The sequence below is a fragment of the Nelumbo lutea genome, chromosome 3 (assembly GCF_056320005.1).
Source record: "Nelumbo lutea isolate HS-2025 chromosome 3, American lotus-T2T, whole genome shotgun sequence".
In the NCBI taxonomy this organism is placed as follows: Eukaryota; Viridiplantae; Streptophyta; class Magnoliopsida; order Proteales; family Nelumbonaceae; genus Nelumbo; species Nelumbo lutea.
In genome coordinates, this window is record NC_142686.1 from 100088843 (window position 1) to 100105253 (window position 16411).

The 16411-nt window shown below is 40.8% G+C and overlaps 1 protein-coding gene across 4 annotated transcripts; it reads left to right on the plus strand.

Annotated features, from left to right (window-relative positions):
* Window positions 1-440: 440 nt before the first annotated feature.
* On the plus strand, window positions 441-15676 carry LOC148867145 (Putative adipose-regulatory protein (Seipin)). 4 transcript variants are annotated; one of them, XR_016110005.1, is made up of 6 exons: window positions 441-1691; window positions 3636-4163; window positions 6531-6633; window positions 7962-8040; window positions 8149-8201; window positions 15182-15676. XR_016110005.1 is itself a non-coding variant. In XM_088978543.1 (3 exons), the coding sequence occupies exons 1-2, from the start codon at window positions 510-512 to the stop codon at window positions 4146-4148; spliced, it is 1695 nt and encodes a 564-aa protein (XP_088834669.1). In that variant the 5' UTR covers window positions 441-509; the 3' UTR covers window positions 4149-4163; window positions 6479-6794. The 4 variants fall into 4 exon arrangements, 1 of the variants encoding a protein (XP_088834669.1); XR_016110006.1 differs by lacking the exon at window positions 15182-15676 and adding an exon at window positions 8861-8999; XR_016110007.1 differs by lacking the exon at window positions 15182-15676 and adding an exon at window positions 8895-8987.
* Window positions 15677-16411: the final 735 nt, after the last annotated feature.

A 16411-nucleotide genomic window follows, 5' to 3' on the forward strand; every position in this document is an offset into this window, starting at 1 on the left:
GATGACAGGTTTTGTATATAATTATCCGAACCCGCCCTGATAAATTAGTAAAATATCTCTAGGTTTAATATTAATATTTAAAATATCTCTGAGTTTTCCCTAAATTCTTAAAATCCTAAGATCCCATAATTCTATTTTTGAATTACCTCTAAAATATTATAATTCAATTCCTAAAATACATCAAATTCTTATATTTTATCTATAAATTGTACATTAAATAAATAATTTTTAAGTACTTGTCTTAAAACGGGAAAAACTTGAAGATTCTCCATTTTCAACGGAGAGTGAATGCCCAGTCCCGAACTTGACAGCCACCAAAGATGGAATGAAATGGGAAGGGGAAAAGTATAGAGTACGGGGGGGCGGGGGGGTAGCCTAAAGTACTTTTAACGAATGTTCAAAACAGTAGGGGCCATTTCGTATAATATAAGAAAATTTCCCTTTTTCAATCCTACGAGGCTACAACTTAACCCGAAGCAATCGATCTCTAGCCGGAGAGCAACCCCGAAATGGACGAAACGGAGATCGTCGATGACTACTGGAACTACGACGATTTCTTCGACGCCTCCGACGATTTCCCCTTTTATAATTGCAACGACACTGCAGAACCATTTGGAGGAGCTGATGAAACAATCATAACTAAGTCTTCGCGAGAGAATCCCCTCCCGAAGGGTCACAGACGGCGATCATCGTCGTTCCGACATAATCGTCAAGGAATATCTGGAGAGTATGCAAAGGAACCGGACTGTATCTCTCCCGTTGCTTCAGAAATTAGCGAGGTTTCAGAGGCAATCACGCCAAGGGAGAGAAGAAAAAAATTATTATCGTCTTTGAAGGATCCGGAGAAGGCCCGTGAGGGATCCAGTTCTCCGCGAATCCGGTCGAGCTCGGTTCGAATTGGTAGTTTGAATGAACAGAATCACGAGGATTCCTCCATTACTCCTGCGAATAACGAGAGAGTAGACGAGCACGGTCAAGAGAGTTCTACTTCTACCACTAGTACTGCAAATAAGGAGCATGTCGACGAGATGGCCACAGCGGAGTCTCGTCTGGGAGATTCCGCCGAGTCTTCGGCTGGATCGTCGTCGAGTTTTCTGGTTTTTCTGGCCGGTTTAGTGATTAAGGCAATTGGGCTTCAAATCAGTTTGTTGATTAAATTCATTAGATTTCCTATCTGGTTATCTTATTTCTCTTTCGTGCTCGTTACCGATCCGTTTGGAATTCTAAGGAGAATTAGGGGTTATTTGATAGAGAAGTCGTTAAGAATGTGGGGTGTTGTCTGGGAGAATGTTAGTCCTTCTATATATGAATGGTTGAAGGGGCAGCAATCCATTGGGAAGTTGGCGATCAGTTTCTGTTGGGGATTTTTCTGGTCAGTTTATGTTTATTTTATATTGCTTGGCCTTCTCGCACTTGCACTTGTAATAAGTGGTTTTATGATGCAAAGCCTAGTAGAAGAGCCAATTCAGATAACAGAGACGTTGCATTTTGATTATACCAAGGATAGTCCGGTTGCTTTTGTGCCTATTAGTTCTTGTGCCGGTGCCTCTTGTGATGTAAATTGTTACGAGAAGGTTAGAGTTGGGAAAGATGGAGGATCATTTGTTATTCCATACAATCATAGATATCAGCTCACTATCTCGTTAACACTGCCCGAGTCTGAGTACAACAGGAAACTTGGCGTCTTTCAGGTATGCCATTGATTCATTTCGTGGATTTTATTGGAATTTGTTATGTTAATGGTTGTAATTGTTTCGCTATAGCTCTTCCGGGAGTTTGTTACCTATTTCTGGCCTTGTTTTTAGATAATTCACAATGGTCCGCATTATGACCTTGTGAGTAAATATGTAAAGTGCTTTCTGTTTATTCTTTTCTGAAATTTGTAATTAATCTTGTTATGTTTAGCAACTGATTTAAACTGATGCTACCCGATTGCACAGTTAAGATTTCTTCTCCCTAACCATCTTCCACCAATTTGGTGTTTGAGTCTAGCAGAGGGAGATTCTAGTGGTTTGATACCGTTTAAGATTAAATAATGATTTTTTGGAGTCTGAAAAAGTTGAGGCTCTTTACACTCAAAAGGTTATTGATTACTTAAATGAATTTATGTGATTGGGGATGAATATAATGATTCAATGTGTAGCTATATTGTTTAATTTGCAAAATAAGGACATAAGTTTTAGGAGTAGAAGAAAAGCAATTTGCTTCGCATTTACATATTTATCACAAAAGGTGAAAATATTACATGACATCCTTTTATGTTGTGGAGATAAACTTTAAGCGCTGAAGTACACTTAATCTTAACCTTTGAAAGGTGTAACTAGTTACTAGCTCATCTGCAGATCAGGTCACTTTACTTTCTCATGGGGTAATGCATCATAAAACCACTGAGAACTTTATTCCCAGCTGTATTTAATCCATTTCCTAACTATTGATCTTTTTGATAGTTCCATACTTGCATATATATTATTTTTACTGGGAAAAATGTGCTTTTTGATTGGGTAAGCTCAATTGCCAAATCCCCAGAATGAGAAAAGTTTGCTGTCCTAGCAATATATATATATATATATATATATAATATTTGAATAATAAAAAGAGAATACAAAAGGAAGGTGATAAGTTATCGCCTTAGAGAAAGAGAAATACACTTCCAACCATCGAAACCAGACAACAAGACTCAAAAAGGGACAAAAACCAAACAATACCACACTCTTACCATGGCTCCACACCTCCACCTGTTGTCTTAGCAATCTTTCTTCATTGCTTCTTTAATATCTTGAGTGTTTCGTATGTTCTGCAGAGAAAACATAGCTAACAAAGATTAGGAACAAAGCAGGATACCCCCCTCACTTATTCTTATGAATTCGACTATGATATCTGAAAGATATGATATCTGAAAAACTTCTGACCAGTCAACTGGAATCATAAACGTGGTAGCCAATCAGGTGTTATTTATCAAAACTCATGGGTGGGTTTTGATTGGTCAAAACTCTTCCGATACCATGTCTTTTCCGCATCATAGATTTTCCCTATTCTTATTAATACATATCTGCATATCTGTTAAAGATGTATATCTCAGAGAATCAAATGGTCTTACTGTTGAAATATTGCCAATCATTTTGTGGGGGTGAGGGTGGTTGGCCTGATAAATGATAGTTACATAAAATAAATGAAAGGAAGAGAAAAGAGGGAGGGAATGGGGAGGCTCATCAATCCCATGGGCTCATGTGCAAATATATTAGGTATCCTATTGTGTTTTCCTAATGAAATTGGAAATTTTGCTAATTATTCAGAAAGTTATTTTTTAGGGGACTTCCTCTCTTATTACCTATTTCCATTTAAAGGCATGGAAGGGTTTCATTCTTTATTCATTTTTTTCTTTCATGCTTATTTATGGTCATCTTCCTATTTTGAGTTGTTTTTTTTTTCCAAAGAAGGTAAGGTATTGTTCTGAATCTTCCTATTTTGTTGAGTTATTTTGAGTTGTTCTGAATCTACTTTCTGAATTAAATGAATTGAGAACCCATGCCTTTCAATGGCTAGCGTAAACCTGTGCTTATTACTTTCTAAATTCTTTTTCTAATTTATATTTTCTTCTTCTTGGGTAACTTGCTTGTTATTGTTTGTACTTGAAGGTCAGGGTAGACTTCGTATCTGAAAATGGTAGAGTCACAGCCAGTTCAAGCTATCCATGTATGCTGCAGTTTAAAAGCCAGCCTATTCGCCTTCTTGAGACCTTTCTTAAGAGTGTTCCCCTAGTAGCTGGCTATGCATCAGAATCACAAACCCTGAACTTGAAAATGAAAGGCTTTACTGATAAAAATGAACCGACTTCCTGCTTAAGGGTGGTCCTTGAGCAACGGGCAGAATACAGACCTGGTTCTGGTATACCTGAACTTTATCATGCATCTCTGGTCCTTGAGTCTGAGCTCCCTCTATTTAAAAGGATTATATGGAACTGGAAAATTACAATATTCATCTGGACCAGTATAGTATCATTCATGATGGAATTTATCTTCATTCTGGTCTGCTGTAGACCTATTATTATTCCAAGGTTGAAGCCAAAGCCAATGCCAACGCCAAGGGATGGTTCTACATCTAACACCAACTCCCCTCAAAACATGGGTACCCCATTAAATGGAAGCTGAGCCACTAGATTCCAGGTACATGATAATACGGGTAGAGAAGTATCTCTGTTGTACTCAACACTAACACATTTTGCTGTATCCAATATTGTAACCCTAACTTTATGTTCCATGTAGTTTGAATTTGAAGTTCTAATGAGTGGTTGACAATGAAAATTATATGACTATGTGATTACATGGCATAAAGAATCTAACTTTCCTATAGTATCCATTTAACATGTTACTTTTTCTAGTTTGTAGTTGCCTAGACTGCTGGGCATGGATTGTATAATTGTGCATGATGCATGTAAGCTAGTTGCAGGAAAAGGAATTAACCATAGGGCCATTTTGGCATCAAAATAAGTTCAGGCTTCACTTGTTTCAATGCAAATGGTAAGAAAACAAAGTTGGCTGTAAAAGAGGCAGAAATTTGCTGAAATTTAAAAAAGGCCATTAACTAATGTTTGTCTTGGCCATTCAGGATCTTGGGAGGGGTGGACTGGATACTGACCTAACCTTTGGCATTTTTTTGCAGTGTCTATTCTCTGACCTGAATCTGCTTTCTCATGCTTGTCAGACCTAGATTTTACCCTTACACCATGCAATGGCTCCTAGATATAACTGAAATTTACTGGTTGAAAAATTTTCCACCTATTTCATAGTTTAACAAGTGAAGCTTAAATGCTTCTTTTGTCTTTGATGCACATTCCTTTCAGCCTGTCCCTTAACTGTTTTCTGTGAAGGTTATCTTTATTATTTTTCTTTCTTCTTTTTGCATATAATTCATGGTTCAGCTAACCCTTTTCACTTGTTAGCCTTAAATACTAACTGAGCACGCCTATTCATTTTTAATCTATTGGATGTCTTGTTCAATGATATTACTTGCTAACCTTGTTTCAACCTTAATTGAGCAATGGCAATGGTATTTTTTATCACAGAACTGTGATGTTTTAACTTCATGGATGTCTTGTTCGATTATATAACTTGCCTACCTTGTTTCAACCTTAATTGAGCAATGGCAATGGTGGTTTTGATCACAGCATTGTGCTGTTTTAACTTCACCCACAAATCCCTATTTACATAATTAGCCCCCTTTTTGCCCTTGGTTTCTTTTAGAAATCCATCCAACCATTCCTGTAGCAGTCAATGTTTTAAAAGGTGTGGAAGGCATAAATCTGGAGGTGCCCCCAAAACACTCTAAGGCACATGCTAGAGGTGTTGATGCCTCAATCACCTTTTGCATGAGGTGTGCTAGTGGCATATGCCTCAACACCTCATGCACACATCATATGAAAAGAAAGAAAGAAAAGAAAAGGAAAAAAAAGGAAAGGAAAGAGAAGGGAAGGGAACACCTCTTATGTTCTGAACTACGCCTCATGCCTCCAGATAGTGGAATGCCTTGCATCATGCCTCTGTGTTTCAAAACATATGTAGCAGTTCTGATCAGCGTTGTGAGACTTGGACCAGACACAAAACCAGAATCCTTGTCAGGTCACTGGTTAAATGGTTTGACTGCAAGTATATAATCTATTTTATAATTTATATCACATCCGAACATGGTGTCCAGATGTTTCGTTCCTTAATTTTGATGTGAATAACCAGAGTTCAAGTCTTATAAGAGATATAAATTAACACGAATGACAAGATGGACCGAAAGGGATCGAATGGTATGGTAACAACATACATGACCAAAAGGCCATGATATCAAGTATTCCTATTTGCATTTTAAGGCTTCTATTGATTTAGTGACCTGGGAAGGTTGTGAGAATCAACTAGGTCATTGAAACCTGGTCAGTTTTCAACCATTATGCTGAGCTTTGATTAGTTTTTCCAATTTTCAAAAATTTGAAAACTGGAACTTTAAAAAATTGGAATACTTTCTACTTCCCAGGTTGACTGGGCCTATTGTCCAGTCTGGTCCAAGTCTTACAACACTGATTCCAACCTTTGTTATATCTATAAAGCATCAAATGGCTTGCATTCACATGCCATTTATAAACTTATAGCAGGGGGGGGGGGAATATGACGTCAATGTCTCTTTCTATCATATTTTCAGCATTCAAGCTGAGGATAACCAACTAATTTGTGATATGAGATTAATTTTCATACAAGTCAAAAAAGTTTTTTTGTACCCTGTTTTATAGTATATGGCATCAGTTCTATTGACAGGTTACCACAGTAATCTATTGTTGAAGATCACAATAATCAACATGATGGCAGCCATTGTAAAATGACATCAGTTCTTTGTTACATTAGACTTACTTGATTCTATGCCATTCATTAAGGATATCATCATAAACTTCAATGTGTATTATCTGTCATACGTTTGACATGTTTGAAACCTAAATGTTTAGTGCATAGTTGCAAAGGAGTGTTCATTTTTGGTCGAAAGTTTGTTTTCCATAGAGAGCCATGGTTGCAGAGCCACTGGAAGAGCAATGATGAAGATGGATTTTGCTGCTTGATCAGATATCTGGGACATTCCAGACTGGCAGGTCTCACAACATTGGTAGCAGTTCCTTGCCATAGCATTTGCCTATTTTTTTATCTCTAGCTCCTTGCAACTTTTCTTTTTTACTCGGATGCATATCTATATGATGTTTTATCGACTTCTGGTATTCAATTATACCAATGGATCAGTTGCAATTTAAGAATAGCTAATTCTTTGGATAAGATGATGATGAAATATTTAAGCCAATTCAAAGTTGAAGAACCCTAACATCAATTTGGTCCTTACAACTATAAGTTCTACTTCTCTACAATTCAAACACCCAACATCCATTTGGTCCTTACACAATGGCATCCCTGCAGATCTGCTCTGCATTAGGGGTGTCAATTGACCTGTTTGGGTTGGACTCAATCCAAAATGATTTAAAATGTCTATAAATTTTCTAATATTTCCATTTCCATGGGTAATGAGTCTAGTGACAAGAAATTTCCATGGAGTCGCAATTGTTATTTGCCCACCTAATGTACACGATTGCTACTTTGAACCAGCTCAATATTCATTTCAAACATGAAATTTAATATTAGTTTTTGTTTGTGTAATAGATTATTTGGTTGATGTATTAGCATAATTTGCATTTTCTATTTAACTTTTGTTTGAACTCATTCTATCATGTAGTTTTGAATCTTAAGGTTTACAGGAGAACTTCACAATATATTATTTTGTCTATAACCTTAGTTTCTTAGCTTTGTTTAATGATTTAGAACAAGACAATAATGTAAAAAGTGTTCCTATGCTTCTTTGTCTATAACCCTTCTGGATGACATGTGTCCTACTAAAGGCATTTTATACAATATATTTAAGGTTTAGGGGTTTAGGAATTTAGGCTTTAGGGTTTAAGGGTTTAGACTTCAGATTACAGAGTTTAAGGTTTAGGGTTTAAGGGTTTAGAGTTTAGATTGTAGAGTTTAGATTTCAAGGTTTAAATCTGAAAATGAAGAGGTGGTGGGATGCATGTCCTCAAAAGGGGTAGGAGCCAAGTATTCCCTGCTTCTTTTATTATTTCATAGAACACCATTCTATATTTCTGCATATTTTACGATGTTTCCACCATGGCTATAATTTTTACAATATTTCCATATGATATTTCTGACATTTCCAACATGTTTCCTATTTTTGGATGACTGACATTTCCACCAACACCAGCATTTTAAACATTTCTAACCCAACCCAATTAAAACAATTTGGACAGTCCAAAGTATTGGATTGGATTGAACCAGTCCAGATTTAATGGTCCGGTATATTTAGTAGACTGAATTGGACATATCCAATGAGTCCAAAAGTCCAATCTAAATCTGAAATCAGTGGTTTCTCAAAAAATCCTAAACCAGAGGCACTGAGGCAGAGCAAGTTAGGGTTTACTTCGAATGGAGAAACCAGAGATCAAAGCAACAAGGCGAGTGGTAGAAGGTTTCTCTCTCTCTCTCTCTCTCTCTCTCTCTCTCTCACACACACACACACACACACACACACACACACATTCATATATTAACCAGGTTTTCATTATTTTTTCCACAGAAGTTTGAATTGATCACTTGAACTTATCTCATTGGAGTTTGACAAGATCTCAGGTAAGATTACTAGTTTTTTTTTTTTTTTATTCAGAAACAGAGAATTTAATTAGATAAAAAAAAGCAACGAATTGTAATCTGATGCCTTGTTTTGGGCTAAATTGTAATCTGATGTATTTTGGGATGCTGGATTCTTATTAGCCTTTTTGGGATTTCTTTGTAACTGTAACGTGATAAGCTCTTGGGGATGACATCCCTGTCATCATATTGTACTGCTACGGATTTTTTACATCTAATAAAATAATTTATTCTGATGATAAAAAAAAAGCAACAAATGCAATCCGGAGGGTTTACTAATTAGTATTCCTAAAAAGTCCTCTTGTATTTGACTTGAATGATTGTTACCACATTTAGGTTTTACAGTTTGTTTTTAAACTTTGATCTCTGATTATTTTCTTTAAGTAAATATATATCAAGGATTGGAGATCCTTCTAGTGATAGGCTTCTCTGTTAACAAAATGTCTATGCAATATCTTGGGAAACCAGAGTGAACTCCTTGATACTGATATGCCCATATCCATGCCTCTTTGCTTCAAAAATTCCATAACCAGAGGTCTTGATTTGATTTGGCTCTGTTTTTCATTTTGTTGTCCCACAACGAGTGTTGACCCCTAGTTTATCTCAAAGATTTCGTTGTTTGTTTTGATCTGGCATTGTAGCATGGCTGCCACTAAACCTCCATACTTGTACCAGTAATTACATCGAAGTAGTCAGAGATCCATGCATCCTCTCCATCAAGAACCTGTAAGAAAAGATTGTCAGCAGTGTGATCAGAAAACATGTATACAACTTATACCCAATTCATCTGCATAAATGGGTATGCATGATTTTGGACCGCATTGACAAAGTAAGTGAAAAAATTAAAGTCTCTAAAATTTTGAGTGCTGATATCATGCATTGTCCTAAGATTGTATGTACGCCCATGTGTAGTTCTTTGCCTGCTTGTCTTTATGGTTGCATTTCCATGTGTAATAGGTGCTCTGCCTGAACCAATTTCTTGTAAAAGCAATTTGGAGTTTTTACCTTGTACGGTTAACCCATTTAACATAATACCAACTGATAAGTTTGTCTATAAAAACCATAAGGTCCATAACTATTATCTTCATAGCAGGGGCACTCCATTTCTTTAGAAATTTCTTTGAACCTTATTATCATCTTATTTCTTTAGCTTCACAGACATTGTCACTTTTGAGGGCCCGAGAATAGGATCTCGTCACGGGTCGGTCCACGGGGAAAACCTCCTGTTTTCCCTTGTTCCTTCCTGTTCGTGATGAACCTATCTTGGCGCCTTTGGTGATTTGTCCAAGAGATCATCAACTCTCCTAACTCACTTGTTGACTGAATAATTTGATGATTTCATTCAATAAGGGTGTCTTCTTAAATAGGAGATTACAAGAGTCCTAATATGAGGGAGTCTCCTTGTTGAATAGGGAGACTTCCAGTTCTATCTTGCTAAGGATAAGATAAGCTAATCCTAATCTGATAACTTACTAACAAGATAAGATAAGAGCAATAAAATAAGATAAGAACAAGCAAGATAAGTTAATCTAATCTAGATGAGACTGCTACTGCCGAACTGAGTAGACTGAGAATCACTGAATCATTACTGCTGCTGGCGGTGGGTCAGGTTTTTGCTGCTGCCGGTGACGATGGTATGTCTTCCCGAGGAATGCGTCCATAACATTACTCCCCTCCTGGACTAAGAGCTTGTCCTCAAGCTTGAATTCCGAGTATGTGGCTTGGAACTCTGTCAATGGGATCCATGTGGCTTCGGCCGATGGTAAGGTACACCATTCCACCAAGACTTCAAGAACTCCTCGATTGAAACGAGAGCGGAGGAGAGCTTTCGGTTGGGGGATCAGTTTGCCATCTTTCAGGGGTGGTAGTGGGGGGACTTGGTCCGGAGGAGCCCTTGTAAATGGCTTCAGTAAGGAGATGTGGAAGACATCATGAATCTGACTGGTCGTTGGCAGTTCCAGCTGGTAGGCCACATTGCCAATCCGTCGTAGAACCTTGAAGGGCCCATAGAACTTAGGGGACAGCTTCGGGGCAGCCCTATGGCGCAAGGAGCGTTGCCGGTAGGGCTGGAGCTTTAACCAAACAAATTGTCCTGGATCGAACGACAGTTCCCGGTGGTGCTTGTCATAGGTGAGCTTCATGCGAAGTTGGGCCTGCTGTAAGCGAAGGTGGACGTCGGCTAGGAGGGCGTTGCGTTCTTGTAAGGAGTGGTCAATTGCGTCCAAACGAGTAGAACCAGGCTCGTAGGACAGCAAGCGGGGAGGGTCCCGGCCATATACGACGCGAAAGGGAGTCATGCCGAGGGAAGAATGGTATGTTGTGTTGTAACAGCACTCGGCCCAAGGGAGCCAATCCACCCATCGTCGCGGTTGATCGCCGATGAAACAACGGAGGTACATTTTGATGGTGCGGTTGACCACCTCTGTCTGACCGTCGGTCTGTGGTCGGTAAGCTGAAGAGTAGGCCAGGGTGGTGCCGTGCAGCCGGAATAACTCCTTCCAGAAGGCACTAGTGAAAAATATGTGTGAAGAAGGCAAGGGCAATTGAAGTGGCATCGTACAGGTGTGATAGAGGGATGAAGTGGGCGTATTTAGAGAAACAATCGACTACCACGAAGAGAACTGATTTTCCACCTACCTTAGGTAGTCCTTCAATGAAGTCCATGGAGATGTCGGCCCAGATCTATGACGGGATGGAAAGGGGCTGAAGGAGGCCTGTTGGGTGTAGGTTTTCCCATTTATGTTGTTGGCATGTGGAGCATTTCTGGACAAAATCTCGAATGGAAGTTTTCATACCTCGCCAATGGAAATTAATCCGGATGCGGTGTACCATTTTTTGAACGCCTTCATGAGTGGAGTTATGGATGCTGGTGATGATGGTGGAAATCAACGGGGAGTCGGACGGAAAATGGACCCGTCCCTTATATAGTACCAACCCGTCTTGAAGCAACCAATTGGGGTCAGCAATGCCTAACTGGATCTTCTGGACCAAGGGTGACCATTCTGGAGATTGTGGTGCTGCCTTCTTAATGTCGTCAAACAGAGAGATCCGGGGTTGGGAAATGCCATACAGAGTCATCGTGTCTTCATCTCACCTAGATAAGGCATCAGTTGCGCGATTGGAGGACCCTGCCTTGTACTCTACTCGGAAGTCGAACCCGAGCAGTTTGCTAACCCAATGCTGCTAAGGGGCAGTGGTGAGACGTTGCTCTAACAGGTATTTGAGGCTGTAATGATCAGTTTTGACGATGAACGACGACCCCCACAAATATGGTCTCCAGTGTTGGACGGCGCAGGCGAGGTCGATCAGTTCACGCTCATAGGCTGGAAGCCTTAGATGTCGATCGGCCAGTCGGCGGCTGAAGAAAGCAATTGGGTGCCCTTGCTGCTGTAATACGGCGCTGATACCTACTCCGGAAGCATCACACTTGACAGTAAACTCGAGGGCGAAATTAGGTAACTGCAGGACCGGGGTGGAGGACAGGGCAGTCCTTAGCGCTAGAAAAGCCTCATCTGCTATGTCGTCCCAGCGGAAGGAATTTTTCTTTAATAGGTTGGTTAACGGTGCTGCCAACAATCCATAGTTCTGAACAAATTTGCGGTAGTAACCCGTTAATCCAAGGAATCCGTGCAAGGCTTTGGCTGATTGAGGTTTGGGCCATTCTTTGATAGCCTGAATCTTGGAACCATCAACTGTCACACCCTGCCCATGGATGATGTGGCCGAGATAAAGAACTTGTCGCTCCCCAAAGGAACACTTGGACCTTTTGAGGAATAATTTGTGTTGGCGCAGGAGCTCGAAAACTGATTGCAGATGATGCACATGCTCTATCCATGATTTGTTGTAAACGAGGATATCGCCAAAGAAAACTAAAACAAATTTGCGCAGATGGGGCTGAAGTACTTCGTTCATTAATGACTGAAATGTGGATGGGGCATTGGAGAGGCCGAATGGCATGACCAAAAATTCGAAGTGGCCATGGTGGGTGCGGAAGGCAGTCTTCTTCATGTCGTCGGAAGCCATGCGAACCTGGAAATACCCTAATCTGAGGTCCAACTTAGAGAAATACAGCGCACCATGCAATTCCTCCAGCAGTTCGTCCACAACGGGAATAGGAAACTTATCCTTGATTGTCCGGTCATTGAGTTCTCTATAGTCAACACAGAACCTCCATGTTCCATCCTGCTTTGCCACCAATAGAACCGGCGAAGAGAAGGGGGAGTGACTTTTGCGTATGATTCCTTGTTGCAGCATCGCTGTACACTGTCTTTCTATCTCATCCTTCTGTAGGTGAGGGTAGCGATAAGGCCGAACAACGACTGGCGTTGACCCTGCCACTAAAGGGATGCGATGGTCGCAAGCTCGGGGAGGAGGGAGTCCCTTGGGTTCCTGGAATAAATCTGAAAACTCGGCGAGGAGTTTTTCCATAGCTGCCGGTTCTGTTTGAAGAGTATTTACCTGTGGTCTCTTTTCTTTAACCCTGCAACCGTTCCATGAAACTTGTTTCCCATTTAGGTGAAATGTCATTGTGAGTGCACTGAAGTCCCATAAAATCGGCCCTAAGGTGATTAACCACTTGACCCCAAGAACAATATCGAATCCATCCAATGAGAGTACAAATAAATCAACAAGAAGTAGTTCAGAATTGACCTGTATCGGGACGTCCTTACAAATCCCTGGACTGTGAACCTTCTCACCATTTGCGGCGGCTACCTGTAGCTGTGGCCGGAGTTCCATTGGTAGTTTTAACTGCAAGGCGGCATGTTCACTTATGAAGTTGTGTGTGCTCCCTGAATCGACGAGAATGCGCACCGGCTTACCTGCGATCTTTGCCTGTAACTGCATTGTCTGAGAGGTTTTAATACCAGTGATCGCATGGAGAGAGATCTCTGGCTCGAATGTGGTGGGATCCCCTTCCTCCTCCTCTTGCTCATCGATGAGAAGGCAAAAAAGCCTCTTGCATCTATGTCCTGCCGAGTAGAGGTCATCACAGTTGAAACATTGACCTCTCGCTCGACGTTCTGCCATTTCTAATCTGGTCAAACGCTTGATGGGAGGAGGGGCCATGTTACTGCCTGTACTTGTCACTGCTCTAGAGGTGGTGGTCGTGTGAGGTTTCAGTTCCCGGCTGGTAGCTGAAGAGGGGGTCGTTGCTACTGATCTTGGGGGCACCCACGAGTTCGGTGGACGACCCACATTAAAAATTTCGCGGCTGAGCTGCAGCTTGCGCTCAAATGTGCGGGCTAAGTTCATGGTTGTGACCAAATTTGGGGGATTCTGCATTTCGACATCCACTCGCAGGGGTTCTGCTAGCCCTGCTGTGAACATATCCACTTGCTGGTCGGGTCGCACGAAGGATGCCCTCGCGAGGAGGGTTTAGAAATGTCGTTGGTATTTAGCAACTGTTCCGTTCTGTTTAAGGTTAATTAGCTCGCCCAACGGGTTGCTGGTCAGTGGGGGTCCGAACCGAAGAAGGCAATAGGATTTAAATTGGGGCCAACTGAGCCCGGGTTCTTCTTGCTGTAACCGATAAAACCAAAGTTGTGCTTCTTCTGTTAAATGAAAGGCAGCTAGGTTTACCTTATCCCGGTCATCTGTCCGTTGATTCTGGAAGAACTGCTCGCATCGATACAGTCAGCCTAGGGGGTCTCCGTTGCCGTTGTACGACCGGAACTCCAGCCTGCTGTACTTGGGGACGGCGGCTTCTCCATGGCTAACGAACTGCTATTCGCCGGAAGACTCTGGCAGATCTGGTCGGCGGTCGTTAGCGGTTGTCCCTCCTTCAGAGTTCCTTTCCCTGTTGGAAAGGAACACCTCCATCAAACGTCGCAGTTCCCTCACTTCGCCTTTGATCTCATGAACTTCGGAGCTGGTCTCCACGAGTTGGTGCTCGAGGTCGTGGACCCTGGATGGTAGCTGTTCCAGATCTCCCATAACACCTGGCTCTGATACCAAGTTGTTGAGGGCTCGAGAATAGGATCTCGTCACGGGTCGGTCCACGGGGAAAACCTCCTGTTTTCCCTTGTTCCTTCCTGTTTGTGATGAACCTATCTTGGCGCCTTTGGTTTTTTGTCCAAGAGATCACCAACTCTCCTAACTCACTTGTTGACTGAATAATTTGATGATTTCATTCAATAAGGGTGTCTCCTTAAATAGGAGATTACAGGAGTCCTAATCTGAGGGAGTCTCCTTGTTGAATAGGGAGACTTCCAGTTCTATCTTGCTAAGGATAAGATAAGCTAATCCTAATCTGATAACTTACTAACAAGATAAGATAAGAGCAATAAAATAAGATAAGAACAAGCAAAATAAGCTAATCTAATCTGGATGAGACTGCTGCTGCCGAACTGGGTAGACTGAGAATCACTGAATCATTACTGCTGCTGGCGGTGGGTCAGGTTTCTGCTGCTGCCGGCGGCGATGGTATGTCTTCCCGAGGAATGCGTCCATAACAGTCACCCTGTATCCAATTACCTATTAGCATGTAGGCCTCTTACCTCTATTTTACAGTACTCCTATGTGCAATATAGGACCCTTTTCTAATTGGGTTCCTTGCTTTTGCTGCTCTTTGGAGCCATGCAATAGTCTTGCCCCTCTAACTGTTGAGTTTGAGCAAGAAAAGTGGACACTGAGAAACTGAAATATTCTTTAATTTTTTTGAGAAATTTAAATGTCAAATAGCAGATGGGATATTTGGCTATTAGATACTACCAAATGACAGAATGCCTGGTGGGATATTATGCTTTGCTATACTTGTTTGCAGCTATGATAGAACCAAGTATGTTTGCAGTCCCATGGGTTACTCCTATGGGACTTGTTTGTCAAGGCTTTCTATTTGGCTGTTTTCAGAGATAATTCAGAAAATGCCAGAAGCATAAAGATTTTTAGAGATAAAATTTACTGTTATGACATTTTTGTGTTCCATGTATGGCTTTGCTGATCATCTTTATCTTGGTTAACAGGCTGAAGCTGCAAGAAATAAAATCCATGTTGATGTTAGTATGCTCTTTGAACTACTACCTTGGAATACTGATGGAAAAGACGGTAATTATAGCTTGTGTTCATGCCAATAGTTTTTTGGGGAGGTCTTGTTCCTGAAAATGCATTTAATACAAGTGTTCTGGAAGCTCTCCTTAGAGCAGGGTGCTCTTGGTTTGAAGGTAGCTGAATTAGGGGTTACTGTTGTCATAATGTTGATTCATGATTGAGCTGTTGTTCTCCATGAATTTTTCAGAATTGCGAAGAAGATTCATGGACTATTGTTGTCATAATGTTGCTCTTGGTTTGGTATTTGATGTTTATCATAACCTATTAGCATGTGAAACCTTGTCCATAGACTTGGCTGAGCATAGAGCATTGTATATTAAGCAATTCTTTGGTTGCATTGTTTCTGTATAGCCGCCATTAACACATGGAGCTTATATTAGTGCTGCAATCTATTTATTTCTTTAAGCCTTTATGGAGTCTGATCTTACAAGTTTATCTATTAAGGTAGGCAGTACTTCCTGTAGATTCATTTCTAGATTCTGGCCCACCAAGGAGGTTTTTCAGTAGGGGCGTCAATTGGACCGGATTTGGTCTAATCCATTACAGATGACCAGGTCCAATCCAATCCAATGAATACTCTGGACCATTTTGGACCAGTTCAATCAATATATGGACCGTCCAAGCTGTTCAAATTGGTTTTAATTTAGATTCATTCCAACTCAAGCCTCGTTTATTGACACCTGTATTCTTATCTCCCATCAATGGACTGGGTAATGGTTCAATCCGATCCAGTCCAATATAAATCCATTACAGATGGTCCAGATCCAATTCAATCCAATAAATACTTTCTGGGCAATTCAATTTGTCTTATTTAGACTTGTTCATGGGTCAGGCTTGAGTTTGGTTTTTAGTTAAAATTCTAATGGGCTTGGCCCAAAGCCCAAGCCCAACACAATGTAAAATTGAGCCCAAAGCCCAGCCTGTGGATGGATCTATTGATCTGTTCAATCCGTCTAAATTGATTTTGATTTGGAGGGGCCCAACCCACAACTAATCCATTGACACCCTTGGTTTTCAGAGACTGCCATTTTATCTTTTAGTCACTTTTTTGATGTGCAAGTTACACCAGCCATTTGCCAGGTCAATACTTACTGCAGTCTCAATGTTTTTAATCACTCGTGTTGCTGGTGGTAGAGAGGGCCATG

Bases quoted from the DNA above. Each gene is read 5' to 3' on its own strand.
- LOC148867145 (XM_088978543.1), top strand. From the start codon at position 510: ATGGACGAAACGGAGATCGTCGATGACTACTGGAACTACGACGATTTC. The intron at 1,692-3,635 runs GTATGCCATTGA...TTGTACTTGAAG, and splicing joins GGAAACTTGGCGTCTTTCAG to GTCAGGGTAGACTTCGTATC.